Genomic DNA, 22,977 nt, shown 5'->3' with positions numbered 1-22,977 from the left:
TTTATCCAGACCGGACCAAGAGATCACGAGGCATCAATACAGGACAATAATAACGCAAAATCATGCACTGTGACGGAAGAGTTACATGATAGATACACACACACACACACACACACACACACACACACACACACACACACACACACACACTCCTCCAGTGTGAGGCTAACGCAAACGGCAGCTTCGGCAGTTCTGACATAATTTACACAAACACCTATATTTTTTTCCACATAATTTTCACTTATACAATTATAAGAGTTATAACAGTTAATTATTATTATTATTATTATTATTAGTAGTAGTAGTAGTAGTAGTAGTAGTAGTAGTAGTAGTAGTATTGTTATTATTATTATTATTATTATTATTATTATTATTATTAGTAGTAGTAGTAGTAGTAGTAGTAGTAGTAGTAGTAGTAGTATTGTTATTATTATTATTATTATTAGTAGTAGTAGTAGTAGTAGTAGTAGTAGTATTGTTATTATTATTATTATTATTATTATTATTATTATTATTAGTAGTAGTAGTAGTAGTCGTAGTATTACTATTATTGCAACATTATTTTATTTTATTATTGCAATAATACGATTGTTCTGTGAAATTCCAGTTATTTCATATAATAATAATAATAATAATAATAAATTAAATGTTTTATATATATATATATATATATATATATATATATATATATATATATATATATATATATATATATATAAAACATTTAATTTATTATTATTATTATTTTATTATTATTATTCAAAATAATTGTAGTATTTATATTATATTATTTAATTATATCACCGTTGAAACATTACTATTATATACAGTAAAATATTTTAGATTTTTACATATATTTTAGTATTAAACAACAACAAAATAAAATGTTTTTAAAAGCATCCCATTTCCCCGTTGGATGTATGCAGTTGAGCAGAACTCGTCCGTCTCAGGTTATGGATATGGAAGATATGGAAATGCCACATTTCACTCTTCGTGGAACGAGAGTGTTTAGCAGAACATCTGGAGAGTTGACTTGCGTCCAGTGGAAGCGGATTGGAGCGTGTTTAAATGATGGCAGAGTTTCGGTGTTTGACAAGAGCCCTTGAGATGAAGCCGATTGAGGAGGACTGGAGACGAGCAGCGCTCCGTAATCCTCCCTGGGAATTATCCCTCATCTTTCCGTCTACAGTCCCCAGCGATCAATAACACAAAGCCTGTCTGGCTCATCGCGGGCATGATGGGTAAACAAGACGCAAACCACCGTGTGTTCAACCGCTCCGCCGGCTCTTTATGGTTTCAGTGTGTCATCAAAGAGCCATTCCCATAAAGCGCCGCTCCTCCGAAGAACACGGGCCGCAGGATTACCACTAAGCAGCGCTCGTCATCTAAGACAACAATTATTTCTCAAACAAACCCCACACAATGAGAGATGAAGCCTTGAAGACCAGATAAACGCGCTCTAGCTGTGAGGGTTTGCCCGTCAGTGTCTCTCATACCCATTAGAGAGAGAGAGAGAGAGAGAGAGAGAGAGAGAGAGAGAGAGAGAGAGAGAGAGAGAGAGAGAGAGAGAGAGAGAGAGAGAGAGAGAGAGAGAGAGAGAGAGAGAGAGAGAGAGAGAGAGAGAGAGAGAGAGAGAGAGAGAGAGAGAGAGAATAACTATAACCCCCGAGTTCCCAGCAGAGCCCAGGAAAATGATAGCATCAGGAGCAGGGCATGCTGGGAAGTCTGCAGGGGTTTGTGGGACGTTGCAGAGATAACAGGCCGTACGGGAACACTGCTCTGCTGGATAACCAGCTCTGAAACTGAACATTTCCACTCATTAACCAACCACAGGGATGACACATCAGGGCCTTTAGAAACTACAGCTGATTGTTAGGTAACCATTATTACTAGTGGTGCTAAACCCTTTAAAACTATAACTCATAGCTACTAATCACCTAGCAACCCCTCAGGAAACCATATCAACCACTTAGCAATGCTTTAGAGAGCACCTAGAATACTGTATGCCCTGGCAATGTTCATTTACAACCATGAATAATCTACAGTTGTTTTATATATAACTAAATCCCTAACTAAGCTAAACCATAATCAGGTTAACTAACTAAACTAAACTATAAACAGATCAACTAACTAAATTAAACTCTAAACAGGTCAACTAACTAAACTAAACTATAAACAGATTAACTAACTAAACTAAACTATAAACAGATTAACTAACTAAACTAAACTATAAACAGATTAACTAACTAAACTAAACTATAAACAGATTAACTAACCTGCCCTACAAAACAAAAAGGCAGTAACTGCATTTTTGGTCAAAAATGAGTTATTATCATTTTCATGACATTCAAGGCATCCTTTGTTATGTGACAAAAAATATTATCTCAAATGTGTGTCGTTTTGGTGAAAAATGGTAGTCGTTTGTACAGTAACTGCAAAAAGGCCTAGTGAAACAAAGCATGAGTACAGTAACATCCATTACTGTATTCTTGTTTTGTTTTACCCAACAAAAAATAACCGTGTTGCTACGCAGTGAAGTTACTGTTTCCATGGTGAACACACACAGCTGATTTAGCGGCATCCTCACGAGACGGTTTTAACATTTGCGATTTCACCCTTCTAACTTCCCACAAATTTTGTTTGAGATGGCACAAAGCAGGGGAAAGAAGATGGTCGAACTGGCGTTGAAAAGAAAATACCCGGAGAATGGTAAGTAACAGTGACAGATTAAACATTTAGAGGCTAGGCTATCACAATATAAACACCTGTCAGCCGCCAGGGCGGGACTTCCTCTCAGAGGTCCATTCAGAAAGCATTATGCTAATTAACAGGCGATGTTTCAAATAGCTTTGCTTACCTCCCCCTGATCCTCCCTGCTCCTAGCTGTAACTTTATCCTCTGTAACTTCACATCATCGCCGATGCCATGTCATCATTTTGTTGTTCATGACACAAAGTTATAATCCAATCAGCGGTGGAAAAATATTCAATAACTAGAAAAGCACTCGGAGAGCATAATAACCGCGGTCAATGTAGCATTACAAATTCCAAATGTCCCGTGTTCCGGATCACCACCAAAATGTAGTCATCTGTTCCTTGTCCTAATACCCATGTTGTCCGAAAATGTCATCCAAATCCGTACAGTACTTTTCGAATTATCTTACTAACGAACAGACAGAGAAACGGCAACAGGTGTCTGTTCAACTTAAAACGCACTCTCTTCGCGTCCGCTGTTTGAAGACTATGTCCGCTGTTTAAAGAAATTAGTGAGTTGTGAGCAAAACTGACACCTTTCTCTTTACTGTAAGCATCATGCTTTCAACAAAAACAAACTTCTGCAGAGCGAGTCGGCAGTTATTTACGACCCCCCTTAGCGCTCAGGCTCAACACATTGGTTCCTGTTCCTAAGCATTTATTTATTGCACGGTTTGTTCTTCTAAATATAAAATTATATATTTAATTTGGATTCCCCTTAATTATATTAACCTATGAAAATGTTTCCCTCTGCATTACTGCAAGCTTCTGTTTTATCCTATTATTGTAGGATAATACAACTTACAACCTAATGTAACTTATAAAGCCAGGCTGCGTTTTTTGTATGTTGGCTTTTCTTTCTTCATTTTCATTAAGGGTTAAAAATTATTAATTTATTATTGTGTTAGTCATTATTTAGGCATTTATTAATTAATTAAACTTTATTAAAATTATTCCCTGTACAATTAAATATTATGATATACAGACATCGATATATAGCCTACATATGTTGATCAGAGTGAAGATGTTGTCCTGTAGGTCCATATAATAATAATTAATAATAAATACTAATAATACTAATAATAATAATAATAATAATTTGTTGCAGTAGCCTACACAGACAGACAGACAGACACAGACAGATGTGGATTTACATTCATGCCACTAATTTTCTCTCTTTTTCATTTAAGATACACATGTAGGTATTCCATCAAAGAGGCAGCAAGTCCTGCCCCCCGCTGAAACAATGGAGTGGACCATCCTGGACACTTTCCTGGATACCACCAGCGTGGACAGCTTATATGATGACATTACAGACCTAGATTATGTCCCAACCCCTACGATGGCACAGACTGAAGTGGAACTTGGAGACCCAGGAGAACAAGTGCAAGAGCCCCAGCCAGAGCCCCAGCCAGAGCCCCAGCCAGAGCCACAGCCAGGGCCACAGCCTGATGTTGAATCACGTCGACCACCAATGAGAGAGCCATGTGGTGCCAAATGTCGAAGAAGGTGTACAGACCATATTTCAGAGGAAAGACGGAGGGAGATATGGAGTCAGTACTGGGAGATGACCTACACAGAAAGACGATCATGGATGTTTTACTCAGTTACCCCAATGCCAACCAAAAGAATAACAACCGGCCCAGAAAGTCGCCGTGGCCGCTCATTTATCTACCGCCTGCAAAACCAGAAAGGAGAGCCAAGACAGGTCTGCAAAATGTTTTTCCTGTCATCATTGGGCTACCACCCTAAAAATGACAGTCTCGTTATTTCCATGATGGGGAAGTCGAACACCAGGCCACTGGTTCCATCCAAGGACCAGAGAGGAAGGCAGGCTGCAGTCAACAAGATAGACGTGAAGACCCTTGATGACCACATTGAGTCCTTCCATCCTTGTGTGAGCCATTACAGACGGGAGCATGCCCCAAATCGACGGTACCTGCCAAGTGACATCACAATTAAGATGATGCATTCAGACTACCTGGATAAAGGAAACGCCTGCTCCTATGAAGCATACAGGAAGATGGTAAAAGACAAAAAAATCAGCTTTGCCAAACTTGGGGAGGAGCAATGTGAGGACTGTTTGGAACATGCAGAACATGTGAACTGCCACACAGGGGAGACTGAAAGCTCAGATTGCCCAGAGTGCCTAAGGTGGAACAAACATAAGCAGTCTGCCCTAGAGAGCCGCCAAAGCTACCAGGCAGATGCAGAGAGGGACTGGCCGGACATGACATCAGTTCGGAGTGTGGACCTCCAGAAGGTGATAATGCTGCCACGGATGCCAGGAGTCAAGTCAGCAGTATTTACTCGTCGCATCGTGGCATACCACGAAACATTTGCCTCAGTGGGGAAAAAAACAAACAAAAAAAACACCATCTCTGTATTGTGGCACGAGGGAATGGCTGGGCGAAGTGCCGCGGAAATTACATCAGCATATACAACTGCATTGGAGAAGGAGCGGGATGTACGCCACACCATATTCTGGGTGGACAACTGCAGTGCACAGAATAAGAACTGGTGCCTTCTATCCTCACTTGTCACTCTTGTGAACAGTGACACCATTTCACAGGAGGACATCACACTAAAGTTTTTTGAGAGGGGACACACGTTCATGAGCGCAGACAGTTTCCACCATGGTGTCGAGCAGCAAATGAGGAGCCGTCCAGGTGGTGTGGTCTACGACTTTGAGGACTTTGTGAGTGTTGTGGCAAGCTCCAACTCCAGGAAGGTGGATGTTATCAAATTGGAGAATGCCAATGTGCTAGATTGGAGGGATGGCCACTCCACCGTCAAGGTCAAGAAAGCGCAAGCACCAAAGCTTGGGGAGATGGCGGAGATACAGGTGCGGCGTGGCTCCAAGAGCCTCTTTTACAAGCTGTCCCATACGGAGAATGAATTTATGGAATTGGACTTCCTCATGAAGAAATTCTCGCTGAAGGTGCCCACTCTTTTGCGACCACAGAATAGAGGGGTTGAGGAGGTCAAGAAGAGAGACATCCTCTGTAATCTTTGTCACCTCATGCCACCAAACAGGAGGGTGTTCTGGTATTCCCTGCCTGTGAGCAATGTTTTGGAGGATGAGGAGTAATAACCATATGAAATGTGGTGTTCATCAATTATTTGTATTATTATTATCATCATTATTTATTTATTTATTCATTCATTCATTCATTCATTTATTTATTTATTTATTTATTTATTTATTTATTTATTTATTTATTTATATATATACACACACACAATCTATTATTAAATGTATGTTTACTAATTTGAAATATCTGTCCCATGTATTCATTTCATTCAGTACTTTATGTTTATAAACCTACTGAAACAGATACTGCACCATATAAAATCATCAACTTGTTTATCTTAGTTATCATCATAAGAGTACAAAAAGCGTTAGAAACACTTAGGCAACATGATTTTGTTTTGCTCTGTTGAATTGGAGTTTAACTTGCCTATATTGCTCCAAAGAAAAGTTGTTTTGCAATGCTTTAACATGAATGTGATTTGTAGGTATAGCAGATACTACATTACAGATTGAGAAACACCCCCAGAGACACATTAATCTAATACTCACACATAATAATGTGGTCCTATTCAAAATAAATTGTCCCCATTTGGGCCTTGATACAGCTTAGCAATGTGAGACTTTAAGCAGCCGTTTCAGCACCAGAACAGCTTCCGGGTGGAAAATATTGACCTAAAATGGTCAAATTAATTTGGGTTTGGTATATCCATGTTCAGAAAAACAAATGGTTCCAATTATTTCAAATACAGTAAAATACAGTAATATATCTAACACACCCAGAGCCCAAGTTGTGGCAAAATAGTTCTTGGAGAATCTGTAGTTACTGCCTTTTTCCTTGGCATGGTGCCACGTTTTTGGTAAGTAATACAAAGCAAGAATACAGTAACTGCAAAATAGGGGTAAAATACCAAATTAAAAATGAGGATTGATATGTACAAAAATAAAACTAATATAAAGTAACAAAAAAGCCACATGTCCAATAATCTACCTACAACTACTTAGGCTGGATGACAGGATAACTTTAAAGTCATTTTTCTCAGTTCTGCACTCTGCGTAGTTACTGCCTTTTTGCTTTGTAGGGCAGTAACTAACTAAACTATAAACAGGTCAACTAACTAAACTAAACTATAAACAGGTCAACTAACTAAACTAAACTATAAACAGGTAACTAATTAAACTAAACTATAAACAGGTAAACTAACTAACTAAACTAAACTATAAACAGGTCAACAAACTAAACTAAACTATAAATAGGTCAACTAACTAAACTAAACTAAACTATAAACAGGTCAACTAACTTAACTAAACTATAAACAGTTTAACTAACTAAACTAAACTATAAACTGATTAACTTACAAAACTAAACTATAAACAGATTAACTAACTAAACTATAAACAGATTAACAAACTAAACTAAACTATAAACCGGTAACTAACAAAACTAAACTATAAACAGCTCAATTAACTAAGCTAGACTATAAACACGTTAACTAACTAAACTATAAACAGATTAACTAACTAACTAAACTATAAACAGATTAACTAACTAACTAAACTATAAACAGATGAACTAACTAACTAAACTATAAACAGATTAACTAACTAACTAAACTATAAACAGATTAACTAACTAACTAACTAAACTATAAACAGATTAACTAACTAACTAACTAAACTATAAACAGATTAACTAACTAACTAAACTATAAACAGATGAACTAACTAACTAAACTATAAACAGATTAACTAACTAACTAAACTACAAACAGGTCAACTAACTAAACTAAACTATAAACAGGTCAACTAACTAACTAAACTATAAACAGATTAACCAACTAAACTAAACTATAAACAGATTAACTAACTAACTACACAATAAACAGATTAACTAACTAACTAAACTACAAACAGGTCAACTAACAAAACTAAACTATAAAAAGGATTAACTAACTAAACTAAACTATAAACAGATTAACTAACTAAACTAAACTATAAACCGGTAACTAACAAAACTAAACTATAAACAGCTCAATTAACTAAGCTAGACTATAAACACGTTAACTAACTAAACTATAAACAGATGAACTAACTAACTAAACTATAAACAGATGAACTAACTAACTAACTAAACTATAAACAGATGAACTAACTAACTAAACTATAAACAGATTAACTAACTAACTAAACTATAAACAGATTAACTAACTAACTAACTAAACTATAAACAGATTAACTAACTAACTAAACTATAAACAGATGAACTAACTAACTAAACTATAAACAGATTAACTCACTAACTAAACTACAAACAGGTCAACTAACTAAACTAAACTATAAACAGGTCAACTAACTAACTAAACTATAAACAGATTAACCAACTAAACTAAACTATAAACAGATTAACTAACTAACTACACAATAAACAGATTAACTAACTAACTAAACTACAAACAGGTCAACTAACAAAACTAAACTATAAACAGATTAACTAACTAAACTAAACTATAAACAGATTAACTAACTAAACTAAACTATAAACAGATTAACTAACTAAACTAAACTATAAATAGGTCAACTAACTAAACTAAACTATAAGCAGGTCAAATAACTAACGAAACTATAAACAGATTAACTAACAAAACTAAACTATAAATAGGTCAACTAACTAAACTAAACTATAAACAGGTTAACTAACTAAACTAAACTACAAACAGGTTAACTAACTAAACTAGACTATAAACAGGTCAACTAACTAAACTAAACTGTAAACAGATTAACTAACAAAACTAAACTCTAAACAGATTAACTAACAAAACTAAACTATAAACAGATTAACTAACTAAACTAAACTAAACTAAACTAAACTAAACTAAACTAAACTAAACTATAAACAGATTAACTAACTAAACTAACTAAACTAGAAACAGATTGACTAAGTAAACTAGACTATAAACAGGTCAACTAACTAAACTAAACTAGAAACAGATTAACTAACTAAACTAAACTATAAACAGATTAACTAACTAAACTAAACTATAAACAGATTAACTAACTAAACCAAACTATAAACAGGTCAACTAACTAAAATAAACTATAAACAGATTAACTAACTAACTAAACTATAAACAGGTCAACTAACTAAACTATACTATAAACAGATTAACCAACTAAACTAAACTATAAACAGATTAACTAACTAAACTAAACTAAAAACAGATTAACTAACTAAACTAAACTAGAAACAGGTCAACTAACTAAACTAAACTATAAACAGATTAACTAACTAAACTAAACTATAAACAGATCAACTAACTAAACTAAACTATAAACAGGTCAACTAACTAAACTAAACTATAAACAGGTCAACTAACTAAACTAAACTATAAACAGATTAACTAACTAAACTAAACTAGAAACAGGTCAACTAACTAAACTAAACTATAAACAGATTAACTAACTAAACTAAACTATAAACAGATCAACTAACTAAACTAAACTATAAACAGGTCAACTAACTAAACTAAACTATAAACAGGTCAACTAACTAAACTAAACTATAAACAGATTAACTAACTAAACTAAACTATAAACAGATTAACTAACTAACTAAACTATAAAAAGGTCAACTAACTAAACTAAACTATAAACAGGTCAACTAACTAAACTAAACTATAAACAGGTCAACTAACTAAACTAAACTATAAACAGGTCAACTAACTAAACTAAACTATAAACAGGTCAACTAACTAAACTAAACTATAAACAGTTTAACTAACTAAACTAAACTATAAACAGATCAACTAACTTAACTAAACTATAAACAGTTTAACTAACTAAACTAAACTATAAACAGGTTAACTAATTAGCTAAATAACAAAACTATAAACACGTTGACTAACTAACTAAACTAAACATTAAACAGGTTCAATACCTAACTATCTAAATCATAAACAAGTTAACTAATTAACTAACTAAACTACAAACAGGTTAACTAGCTATAAACAGGTAACACTTTACAGTAAGTTTTGATGGTTAGCATTAGTTGACTGTAGTAGTAAGCATTAGCTAGCATTGAACAACACTTTTTAAATCAATTAATTAAAAATATAGTTGATAATGTCAACATTTACCAACACATTTTTAAAATTCATGTATTTGTTAACATCAGTTAATGCACTGAACTAACATGAACAAATAATGAACAGTTGGATTTGTATTAACTAATGCTAACAAAGATGCTTATTTATGTTATTTCCAGATAACATCCGCTCATCCTGGTACTACGAGTTATCTTGACCGGCACTACTTCTGTGCTTAACGCTGGCGCCATCTTGTGGCTTAAACAGCCGTGGGTTACAATGGAAGACTTCAAGGCAGGTTTCCTTTATAAAGTTTTAAATATGGATATTTTTCTCACACAAACGCATCGATTGGAATCAGAAGGCTCTATTAACCCATCGGAGTCGTGTGGAGCACGTTATTTGACGGACAGCTGCAGTGGACATTAGCCCTTACTTAAAGTTAGTTAATAAGACTGTTTAGTTCACAATGCATTGACGTGTAAAAACAGATACAACTTGTTGAGATTAACATTAACTAAGATTAGTAAATTATGTAAAAGTATTGGTCAATGTTCGTTCATGTTAAACACTAATGTCAACAAATCAAAACCTATCGTAAATTGTTACCGATTAATAACTGCAAATAGTTCTTGAACACAGGTTAGTTTAATTTCAATAAGTGCACCGTACAGAATTACTGCATTCCTATCATATTTCATTCACATTTACATCAATACATGTGGCCTTCAATCAAGGTATACATGTTCTCAGCTCACGCTTTCTCTAGGAAATAACTGTTAATTCTCATAAATAATAATACACATAATAACTAAATATAGAGAAAAAATAATAGCAAGATTGGCATCGTTATGAAGTTAGACTGAACAGAGAAACCAATTTCAGTCTAATCAGGAATCACTCTCTCAAAGGTGCTTTTAGACCGATAACTTTGATATGAAAAACAGAGAATGACTGATCTCGGTAAAGTGCAGAATTAAAGATAGATTAGAGGAGTTTATAACAGAAATATAAACCAAGAAAGATTAAAAATGGATCGAGATCCGAAGATACGAAAGACAATAATGGATTTCTGTAGTTACAGAAAGGACCCAAGCCTTTTCATCTCTGCGAATCGCCTCGACTTGATTTGCTCAGAGTATTTTTGTCTCTGGAGTACAGAAACTCTGGAACATTTCCATCTGAAATGATATGATGCATTAGTGACCTTGCGTTGTTATGACAACCCGTTTTATTAGACTAATTATGCCGTTCAGAGATATGGCTGGATGTTTGTTCTATCAACAGCACAGGAAAGAGAATCCGCTAACCTTGAATTTTTCAATGGAAAAGTGTGTAGGAGTGTCCCGAGTGTTTGCCAAATCAGCCCGCGCGCTAACGAAACTTTAATTAGTGAGAAATGACAGCTGTGATGATTCTGAGAACGACAATTCCTGACAAAACAAGAACAAGATATATGTTTGGAAAGACATGAGGGTGAGCGATTTTCATTTTTGCTTTAAAGTGGTTTCTCCAGATCCCAGCTCCGTGTTCTTTCTGTCGAATTAAACTGCAGAATCAAGTGATTAGACTCAATGTCATTAATTAGTGGGATGTCTGCAGTGTAGCTCACTTTCATTTCTCATTTCTTACACTAATTGTATCAAAGCCTATAAGCAGAAATAGTCCAAATATTTTCTGATAACAGCAGCGCAGAGCCGGGCGGTGTCAAATTATTCAAATAAACGTCCACTGACTCGGCACCATTAGAGCTGAAAATACAGGACTAAATCATCATTAGGAGAGCAAAAACAAGCTTAGCATGAAAGCCACGCGTTTGAGCACTGACTAATAGTTGGATTTGTTCAGAACAGAAACTACACACTCGCCAGTATAACGTCTGACGGGATAGTAGAGTTCATTTTTCTGAGGTGAGACACTTTTCATTTTGTATATAGCTTTAGTATAATGACATAATATCATCTGACAGCAGATGCTACATCAGGTCAATGTGTTTATCTCAGGAAACTCTTTACTAAAGCTGCATCTGACAGAAAGGTCAGCAGCTTTAGTTTAACGTCTTTCAAAATAAAAGTCTCCAGCTGTGGCTAGTGGTTTTCCATAGCCACTCAGCATTAGCCTGACAAGCCAGAGCCACATCAAGATGTTTGGTCTGGAAACTCTCCATTGTCAGCTCAATCCGAGGGGCGGATAAACGGCTGTCTGTCAAACTCCCTCTGCACGCGATAGGATAGCGCTACAACCAACCAGAGCAACAAAGGTGAAGCAGAGCTGATAGATTAAACTTTTGCCGTATCTGGTCAGCAAACCCCCAAACACATCTTCCCTTCTTAAGAATGACTTCAGTGCCGTTCTTTGTTCTTTTCTCAGAGAAAAGCTTAACTCAAGTCTTCCAGAGTCGCGATCAAAGCTGATTTTCGAAAGACCGCCGTTCGCCAGTTTCTGTGTTTACTAGAAGCACGCAAACGCAACTCGGTCGTCGTCATTCTGGCCCCGCCCACCGACTCTATACACGATGTGATTGGCCCGACCAGAGTTTGGCGATTACAGCTCAGAAGGGTATTGAGAGTTGCTAGACGACACTTGCGGCAGATTAGATTTGCTGCCGCTAGGGTGCGTCTAGATTTCTAGGCTAACTCAGCATTTTCACTGGCCACAATTTGACATTGACCCCATAGGGAAAAACTGCCATATAAGTACTAGATATTATAATATAATTTGGCAGCAGGGTTATTAGGCTGCTGTCACTTTAAGAGCTGACCTATGGACCTATTACACTGTTACACATGTGTTTTCTTTCTCAAATGTTCAATTAAAACAGAACTAACTGTTTACATGAACACTGGCAAAGACTGGCATTTATTTTGTGTGTGTTTGACTGTTTAAGTGCAATAAGCAGTGAAAAAGAGATTGATTTAGTGCTGAGAGGCGGCTTTATGTGAAAATCTGCAGAAATGAGTAAAATTATGTGCAATCCCAAGCCGAAATTCAAGCCCTGTAAGAGCAATAATATTCATCCGGAGCAAATGAAGCGAGTGAGTGAGGGGAGGAGGGTTTGTGTGTCACTCGCTGTCAGAGAGATGAGAGAGAGAGAAAGAGACGCTTGCGTCTGTATCTATTCTGTGGGAAATGAGGAGTAGGAGAATTGGGAGCGTTTCAGATATTTCACTATCGATATGTATCAAAAATCTATACTTTTGACACAACTGAAAAATGTATATATGGAAAAAAACAACCCGCAAAAGTAGCTAGTAGGAGAGACTTCATTACAAATCCACCCACAGTCAGGTGTTAATGTCAAGCGCTGAAAGTCTTGCATCAGTAAAGCTTTAGATTTTTTTTAGACTTTCATTAGAGTTTTTGGACTATTCAACGACACACACAAAACAGTCGGTTGAGAAACACGGCTATATAGAAGAAACTTTACAACAGTAGAAATGATAAGAGTAGTATGTTAGCATGCCTTTCCAATCTGCTAGATACACTCTATTGGCAAAAGTATTGGGCCGCTCCTCCAAATCTCTGAGTTCAGGTGTTCGATCTCTTCATGGCCACAGGTGTATAAATCAAGCTCTAGGCCTGCAGACGCTTCTACACACATTAGTGAAAGAATGGGTCGCTCTCAGGAGCTCAGTGAACTCAAGCGTGGGGCCGTGATCGGTTCCTAACCCATTCCTGACATTTCCTCACTACTAAATATTCCACGCTCAACTGTTAGTGGGATTATAACAAAGAGGAAGGCATTGGGAACAACAGCAACTCAGCCAAGAAGTGTTAAATCCCAGAGCGGGGTCAGCGCATGCTGAGGGTCACAGTGCTGAGAAGTCACCAACTTTCTGTGGTGTCAATCGCTCCAGACCTCCAGACTTCTGTGGCCTTCAGATGAGCTCAAGCTCTTAATGCTTCCAAGACATTTTGGACAATTTCATGCTCCCAACTTTGTGGGATCAGTTTGGGGATGGCCCCTTCCTGTCCCAACATGACTGCGCTCCAGTGCACAAAGCGTCGCTCCATAAAGACATGGATGAGGAGTTTGGTGTGGAGGAACTTGACTGGCCTGCACAGAGTCCTGAGCTCAACCCGATAGAACAGCTTTGGGATGAATTAGAGCGGAGACTGAGAGCCAGGCCTTCTCGTCCAACATCAGTGCCTGACCTCACAAATGAGCTTCTAGAAGAATGGGCAAAAATCCCCATAAACACACTCCTAAACCTTGAGGAAAGCCTTTCCAGGAGAGTTGACTCCATATCAATGGGATGACATTAAAGTTCATGTGCATGTAAAGGCAAGCCTCCCAAAACTTTTGGCAATCTAGTGTATCTCCAGATGAGAAATCTTCCATTTAAAGCATTGTTGTGGTTCAATCCAGAGCACCTCTACTTACTAATGACATACTCCATATCGGCTTCTGTGCTAAAGTTTGTACAGAATAGGCAAACAAGCACTTAATGCCCTGAAAAACAAGAAAATATGCTTTTGCTCGCTAGTTAATAAATGCGCTGTGAATTCAGGTTGGCATGCACAGCATTAATGAGAGAGCTGTGTGTGTTAAATTAACCGTAGAGGAGCTGAGGCACAAACAACCGTCCACTGAATAATTCCTGCCTTTCGAAGGACAGAAATCCAGCATCGTTAATTTATCTCTAATTTATAAACAACACGGAATACAAGAAGGTCTCTAATACCTGGAGTTCTCCATTAGTTCCTGGGGACGTGAAACCTGCTGTATTTACTCTCGGCTGCTCAGTTTTCAGCCTGACTGATTTCAGGACGGTTATCTGACCCGACTCGTGATATGCTAGGCTCCGTGCGACCTGCATACGGTTAAAGTTACAGGTGATAAGGCGGATATCAAAGGCAGAACTCTGACTGGTTTCCCCGCCAGCCGATCGATAGTCTCAAAATATTCTCATGAGTGTGGTATCTATGGCTAGAGGCTTTCTGACATCTCCTCTTCATGGATTATGTGTCATGCACGATATCTTCTCTTTTATGTTTTTTAGTCGTGTACTCTAGACCATATCTTTAAAAAAATTCCCTCAAACATTTAGTATTTTCCTTTTTAAGAATGAAAAACAACAACACTGAGCATCAAGCAGTCATGTATGACGGCGCACAGATCAACAACCTTCAGTCTACAGATGCAATCTGTGTGATTCTGATGCTCTCTCTGCATGGATACGCAATAATTTCCTGTTCTGCAATGATAATCGTTTCATTGCAGTTCTCATAATGATGGTGTAATGAGTTATGAAGTGTGCAGATGGCAATAGTTCAGTTGTAGATTGTATCGCTCTATCCAGATCTGATCATTTCCGTGTCTTTAACTAGCCAACCGTCTTTAGTTTACCAACCCTAAACAAATACAGGACATGTTAAAGATACACTGTGTAACTTTTTTAGTTTATTCTCAGCTAAAAACACTTAGTTCTTTCAAAAATATATGTGCTCATTAATGTATATTTACTTCTTTTAAGTAATAATGTTTTCTTGTAAGTTTATAATATGCCATTGAAAACACATACGGGTGAGGGGTTCGAATGCCGGTCGCCATGTTGGTCCTCCATCTTGAAAGTACAGTAGCCAAAGAGGGACATACCCGTAAATTCCATAGATATCCATAATAAAGGCTAGATGTCTCATGCGCGCCTTGTCCGTTTGGGGAGGTGTTTATACTCAACACACAGAACATAGATATCCATAATAAAGGCTAGATGTCTCGTGCGCGCTGTTGGCCAATGGAGGTCACCTTCAGCAGCTGGCGGCCATCTTGTCACAGGCAGCTCGCCCACTCGTAACAGTGTGTTTTAATGCTGCATGTACTTTTAAATAACCATAACTTGCTCAATTTTCAACCGATTTTCAAACTGTTTCGTTTGTTATAAACGTCAGAGATGTAGTTATGACACTACATACTTATGAATAATTATAACCATGGACTTCAATATGAAAATAACATTGAACAGAACAGATAGGTGCAATAAAAAAGGTATTTATGTTAAATCAATATATAGAATACTAATATAGAACAATAAGAATATCACTATTATAATAAAATATTTTTTTATTTTTTTATTAAACAAACAAAAAACATGCAAACTAAGTTTATTTTAACTAGACAAAAGATTGGTTGTCATAAAACCGTTATTGGTGTCAATAAACCTATAATTGAACAGCTCGATTGTGGTCTCAGCCTTGATAACGTGTATGTTAGTTAGCCATGATACACAAGCTGCACGATTAAGTCGTTTATCGAAACGAAAAGCTGCAATTTCAACGTGTTAAAGCATCCAGATTTGTAGCCATGTTAATAACGTTTGTAAGAAACCAAACCCGTAAATCCGTCAAGATTTCAGCGAGATCAGAGTATTTATGTTCGTACAGATCACTCATCTTACATCAGGTTCCTCAGAGCCCGACAGAAAGCCTGCCTGTGACAAGATGGCCGCCGGTGATGCCGATGGTGACTCCGCCGTAAGACATCTAGCCTTTATTATGGATGTCTATGGTAAATTCAAGCTTCGCCTTTCGCGTTTTAACACTTGATGGCACCGTGTCGAATGTGAAGAGGGGGATTGCCGTGTTAATCTTGGACTAAATCAGCCACCGTAGGAGTTAAAACGAAATCAGAATTGAGAGAAACAGAAACTAATATTCACTGGATGGTCATAAACCTTTACACCGCTAGATGGGGGAAAATATCACACAGTGGAGCTTTAACATATAACTTTTTTAAAACTTTTTTTCACAAATAAGTGACACTTTATGATACAGATAAATCAGATTTGATTCAAATAAAGGTACAAAAATAAAAACCAGGGCAAAAATTGTATTTTTCCACTTAGCTAATAACAAATAACTAAAACTGAAACAAATAAAAATGGCTAATATAACATAAAAAACATTCAAAATATGAATAAAAACTGTCGTAGTATCTCTCAATGATAGTGAAATACCACTGAGACACTCTCACACACACTGTTTTCTACCTTTAGTCCGAGTACCAAAGCCATCTCAAACCTTGCTTTAAGTGCTGCCAGATCACTCTAATTACTTTTGATTGGATATTACAAAGTTTTAATGTGCACTTTACGGCTTAAAATATTCAGCATCAGCCCAGTAAAAATAAATAATTTCTGAGTGAGTCTCTTTAAGAGCCTCTGCACCTCCGAGACGTGGATTATATTTTAGGAGAACTAACTAAAAGATGTATTCGGCCTGCTGTTGTAAATGAAAGTGCTTCAGTCTTTTTCATGAAAGTGGAGCATGGCGCTTACAACAGAGAGGTCAGGGGCCAATCACAGCCAATCAGAACATATTTAAACAACAGCTGTGGGACCAATGAGATTCCACGATGGTTACTCGGCACAAACTGATGGAAATGGACAGCAAACGACTGACCATCTGTCCTGAGCATTTCATGACATCCGCAGCTGATTAGAGCTCAGTGTTTATGGCAGCTATTCCAGATAAACGCCACACACTTAAACCCAGGAAAAGAGAGTCAAGTTTAATCACAAACTTTGAAGATGGCCTGAGAAAGCCAGACCAGAAAGTTTGAAGGTTTTATGTTTGAAGGCAATAAAGTCAGAACGGACGAATAGATAGATAGATTTAACAGATTTTAATGTCACTAACATTAACATGTTTTTAGCATTTTGAACACATTGCTAGCATGAATTAGCATTTTGCTAGCATTACTTAACATGTTGTTAACATGAATTAGCATTTGGCTAGCATGAATTAGCATTTTGCAAACATGATTCATCATGTTAACATGTTTCAATATGAATAAACACGTTGATAGCATGATTTAACATGTTGTTAGCATGTTTTAGCACAGTGTTAACATTAACCTTTTATTAGCATTGATGATTTTACTAGCATTTTTTAACACTGTTGAAATTAATCTGCATGTTGTTAACATTATTTAGCATTTTTCTAACATGTTTTAACATGAATTAACATGTTGTTAGCATTATTAAACACGTTACTAGCATTTTTAACATGCTATTAGCCTGAATTTACATGTGGAAATCATTCATTAGCATGTTTTAATTAAGATGCTGTTGGCATTGTTTAACACATTGACATGTTTTTACATGTTGTTTACATTAATTATAATTTTGCTAACATGAATTAGCATGTTTCTAACATGATTTAGCATTTTGCTAACATGATTTAGCATGTTGTTAATGAATTAGCATGTGTGCTAGCCAAATAATTAGCATGTTGTTAGGTTTTGTAACAATTTAACATTAATTAGCATGTTTTCAAATATGATTTAGCATTGTTGTAACAATTTTTCATGTTAGCTAGGAATTATTAGCATGTTTGATAGTATGACTTAGTATGTTTGTTAACATATTTTCATATGTTGTTAATAGGAATTATCATGTTGCTAGCAAGAATTAGCATGTTTTTAGCATGATTTAACATGATAGATAGATCTAGGAGGAGATACTGTTCAAATTTGGAAGAAGTTTAAATAGTGGAAGAGTAAGTTTGGCTTTGTGCAGAAAACTATAGTTAACACGTCTCTCATTATTGCAGTAAACTAAGTAAGAATTTAATTTAAAACCTAAGGTCTGTCTCGTTGCCATGGTGACAACATCCAGCTCACACACATTCAATATGAAAACAATAACAATACAACTCAAGCTGGCAAGTAATTATATGCACAATGTCACAGCAAATCTCACTGGGGGAAAAAGGCATTTTAATACTTTGCTTTACTTACATAATTTACGCAAATTGTATTCCTTTCCTTGAGAGACTTGCCTCAATGTTCTTGTCAAACAATGTAAAGTGTTCTGTTTTATTTTTCCTTTTATTTTTTTAATTAAAATAAATAGTTTTGTTATTTTTATGATTTGCAGCCAGTAGGTGGTAATTAAGATATTGAGGGGAGAACAGATGGTGGTATGTTCATCATAACAACTTCATCTGTCAATCAGACGGTTGCCATGCCAACCACTGAGTCACACTTCACGTTTATACCTCTTAGTGGAAAGGGCGTGATGCAATACTGCAAAATAAATCTTTCATAAACTTTGCAAAGTGAAAGTGGCGTTGGAAGTTAGCAGAGCACTAATGATGTCAGACTCAAGAGTGGGCGATAACGAGAAATCATTCACGTCCTGCTGCGATGTTCTGATCTACAAATGAAAGAGTCGAGTCATTTTAGTCTGAAGAAACTGACACATTAGGCAATTTCATCTTTCTTTTCTCTTTTTTAATTCCTGACAAAAAGGTTTTTTATAGTGCTAGTGTGCCCAAATGAAAAGCACATGATGGGCATTAGGTGTGTAACTCACACTTATCCCGTATCATTATCGTGCTGCCACAGAGGATGATGGGAAACAAAGTACACAAAATAAAACTTCATTGTTTTCATTTCCATTATGATTTTTTTAACCCTTCTGATTCTCGATTGATCTAATTGACTCTTGATCTCATGATTCAATCCCTTTTTTGCTTTCATCATGATTTTTTAACCCCCTTACGTTACATTATGATTCTTTAACATTTTTTTTGTGCTTTTGATATGGTTTTCCCATCATTTTAACCCTTCATCATTATTTTTAACCTTTGAGTCTTGATCTCATGATTCTTTTACCCTTTTGTCCTTCCCTCATGATTATTTAACCGTTTTGATTTCTTAACCCTTTTTGCTTTCATCATAATTATTTAACCCTTTGTGCTTACATTATGATTATTTGACATGTTTTGCTTTTGACATGATATTAACCAGTTTTCCCATCATTTTAACCCATTTATTATTTTATTTTTAACCCTCCATCCTTATTTTTAACCTTTTGATTCTGTATCTCATGATTTAACCTTTTTTTCTTTTGCCATGATTTTTTAATGCTCTTTTTGCTTCTGTTATGATTTTTAATCTCTTTGTGCACCCCTCATGATTTTTGCTTACATCCTCATTATTCAACCCTTATTTAACCCTTTTACCACTATGATTATTTAACCCCCTTTTTTGCTTCCATGATTTTTAACCCCTTTGATTCTTGATCTTGTGATTCAACCCTTTTTTGCTTCTATCCTGATTATTTAACCCCTTTGTTCTCCCCTCATGATTCTTTAACCCTTTTCCCACTATGATTATTTAACCCCCTTTTTTGCTTCCATGATTTTTAACTCTTATTTGTTACCATGATTTTTAACCCCTTTGATTCTTGATCTCATGATTCAATCTTTTTGTGCTTCTATCATGATTATTTAACCCCTTTGTGCTTACAATGAATCTTTAACCATGTTTTGCCTTCCATCATGATTCTAACCTGTCTTTTAGCTTAAATCCCTTTAATTCTTTAATCCTTTTTTGCTTGGGTCATGATTCTATAACCCCCTATTTTGCTTTTATTATGATAATTTTTCCCCTTCATAATTAAATTTTGATTCCTTAACCCTTTTTTGCTTTTGTCATGATTTTGTAACCCCTTTGATTCTTTAACCCTCCCCTTTCGCCTTCCGTCATGATTCTAACTTTTTTCTTTGCTTAAACCCTTTCAATTCTTTCATCTTTTGCTTCCATTATTCTTTAACCCTTTATTGCTTCGCTCATGATTCTTTAATCTCTTTTTCCCATCATAATTATTAACCCCTTTGATTATTTAAACCTGTTGTATTGCTTTGTTATGATTGTTTAACCCTTTTTTTGCTTTTGCCATGATTTTTAAATCCCTTTTGGCTTTCATCATGAGCCTTTAAGTTGACACACCCCCAACTGGGAGTTGAGCTACTCATAATTGTTTATGTGAATATGATAATGACTTGGAAGCAATTTTAATCATCAATTCTATACTTAATTGTTGATGGAAAAGGACATAATTTTTAGCATGCAGTAAGATTGGAAAACTATCACACCAAACATTCTCAGTACCACATGCCTGGTTGTCTTTAGGATGTAAACTATAGCATTTAACATAATTCCTCACATTACGATTTATTAATCCTTAACACTTCACACATTTAAAAGCTGCTATAGCTTTGCATTTCTAATTTCTCCCAAGTCAAAAGATAACGTTCCAAAACACAAGGCTTGTAATATTAATATTAGCCCAAACAGCACACACAGTCAGCTGTCTGACTCTCGGTATTTAGGAGCTTCAGGAAATAAACCTTACTGGGATTGCTCCACAGCACTGGCAGACAACAGTGACGGATAATGAGCACAACAGCCGAAGGTGAAAGCGGTCACACACACACACACACACACACACACACACACACACACACACACACACACACACACACACACACACACACACACACACACACATTCATGAAAAGATATCCCTCCCTTCTGCCAGATCCCCAACTGCAGTTTTTCAGTTATTCCCATTAGCATTTTGTCAATTACTCCCTTGGACAGATTTCCAACTTTTCCCACTGGATTATTTCAAGCATTGGCCACTTCCCAATTGTTTCCAGAGCTGGAATGTGTTGATGAGTCATTGCGCTAGTCAGGCGAATCGTTTGATGACAGTGGGTGTCTGTTACTTCCTTTCTGGAGCAGGAAATGGAGATACCCAGACAGGGCGCTTAGCCACGACAGACGCTACAGTGAACAGAACAGCTCTGTGGCCATTTAGATGCAATGCCAATGGACACACACACACACACACACACACACACACACACGCACATGCACATGCACACGCACAATACTAAAGTACCTAATCAAGAATCCAAGATGGCATCACTCTTTGTTTTCTTCCATATACCCAGATGCTCTCTCAGTCTCTCCCAGAGGAAGAGGTTATTGCTCTTTTCAGAGCCCAGAATACTTAATGGAGTTTCAGCTCATTTAGACGCAAGTTTCAACTTTCAAACAAATCACATCATGCATACACACACACACACACACACACACACACACACACACACACACACACACACACACATCCAAACAACAACAATGAGGACGCAACAAAACATATATACACAAAAACATGTTTTAAGCTCATCGAAATAAATGTGATTATATAGGGGACAGGAAATGATCAGACAGTGCTCTATATAGGGGATAGGGAACGATCAGACAGTGCTCTATATAGGGGATAGGGAACGATCAGACAGTGCTCTATATAGGGGATAGAGAATGATCAGACAGTGCTCTATATAGGGGATAGGGAACGATCAGACAGTGCTCTATATAGGGGATAGGGAACGATCAGACAGTGCACTATATAGGGGATAGGGAACGATCAGACAGTGCACTATATAGGGGATAGGGAATGATCAGACAGTGCTCTATATAGGGGATAGGGAACGATCAGACAGAGCACTATATAGGGGATAGGGAACGATCAGACAGTGCTCTATATAGGGGATAGGGAACGATCAGACAGTGCACTATATAGGGGATAGGGAACGATCAGACAGTGCTCTATATAGGGGATAGGGAACGATCAGACAGTGCTCTAGATAGGGGATAGGGAACGATCAGACAGTGCACTATATAGGGGATAGGGAACGATCAGACAGTGCTCTATATAGGGGATAGGGAACGATCAGACAGTGCTCTATATAGGGGATAGGGAACGATCAGACAGTGCACTATATAGGGGATAGGGAACGATCAGACAGTGCTCTATATAGGGGATAGGGAACGATCAGACAGTGCTCTATATAGGGGATAGGGAACGATCAGACAGTGCTCTATATAGGGGATAGGGAACGATCAGACAGTGCTCTAGATAGGGGATAGGGAACGATCAGACAGTGCACTATATAGGAGATAGGGAACGATCAGACAGTGCTCTATATAGGGGATAGGGAATGATCAGACAGTGCACTATATAGGGGATAGGGAACGATCAGACAGTGCTCTATATAGGGGATAGGGAACGATCAGACAGTTCTCTATATAGGGGATAGGGAATGATCAGACAGTGCCATCCAGTCCTGAGACATGATAGCACAGCGTGGATCATGTGATCGAGACGCCGCAGACCAGAAAACGTATCAGACCTGTTCGAGTTCAGCACAGTGTGATGTATTTTAAAGCAATATGGAGGAGATTAGGAACTGTGGCTTTCCGAAGCTCAATGGCTCTGGCCGAGCTGTGATATAAACTAAACACTACTGG

The 22,977-nt window shown here is 36.8% G+C and overlaps 2 protein-coding genes across 2 annotated transcripts in view; one reads left to right on the top strand and one right to left on the bottom strand.

Annotated features, from left to right (window-relative positions):
* The window catches only part of lrfn1 (leucine rich repeat and fibronectin type III domain containing 1), a 190,579-nt gene that overhangs the window by 95,914 nt on the left and 71,688 nt on the right, over positions 1-22,977 (bottom strand). The gene's annotated exons all lie outside the window — the stretch shown is intronic.
* LOC137085339 (uncharacterized) lies at positions 2,570-5,892 on the top strand. Its single transcript, XM_067451896.1, has 2 exons — positions 2,570-2,709; positions 3,944-5,892. The coding sequence occupies exons 1-2, from the start codon at positions 2,646-2,648 to the stop codon at positions 5,842-5,844; spliced, it is 1,965 nt and encodes a 654-aa protein (XP_067307997.1). The 5' UTR covers positions 2,570-2,645; the 3' UTR covers positions 5,845-5,892.

The sequence above is a fragment of the Pseudorasbora parva genome, chromosome 8, assembly GCF_024679245.1.
Source record: "Pseudorasbora parva isolate DD20220531a chromosome 8, ASM2467924v1, whole genome shotgun sequence".
Classification (NCBI taxonomy): Eukaryota; Metazoa; Chordata; class Actinopteri; order Cypriniformes; family Gobionidae; genus Pseudorasbora; species Pseudorasbora parva.
Note: the sequence above shows the minus strand (reverse complement) of the source record. Positions and strands in the feature narration are given on the sequence as shown.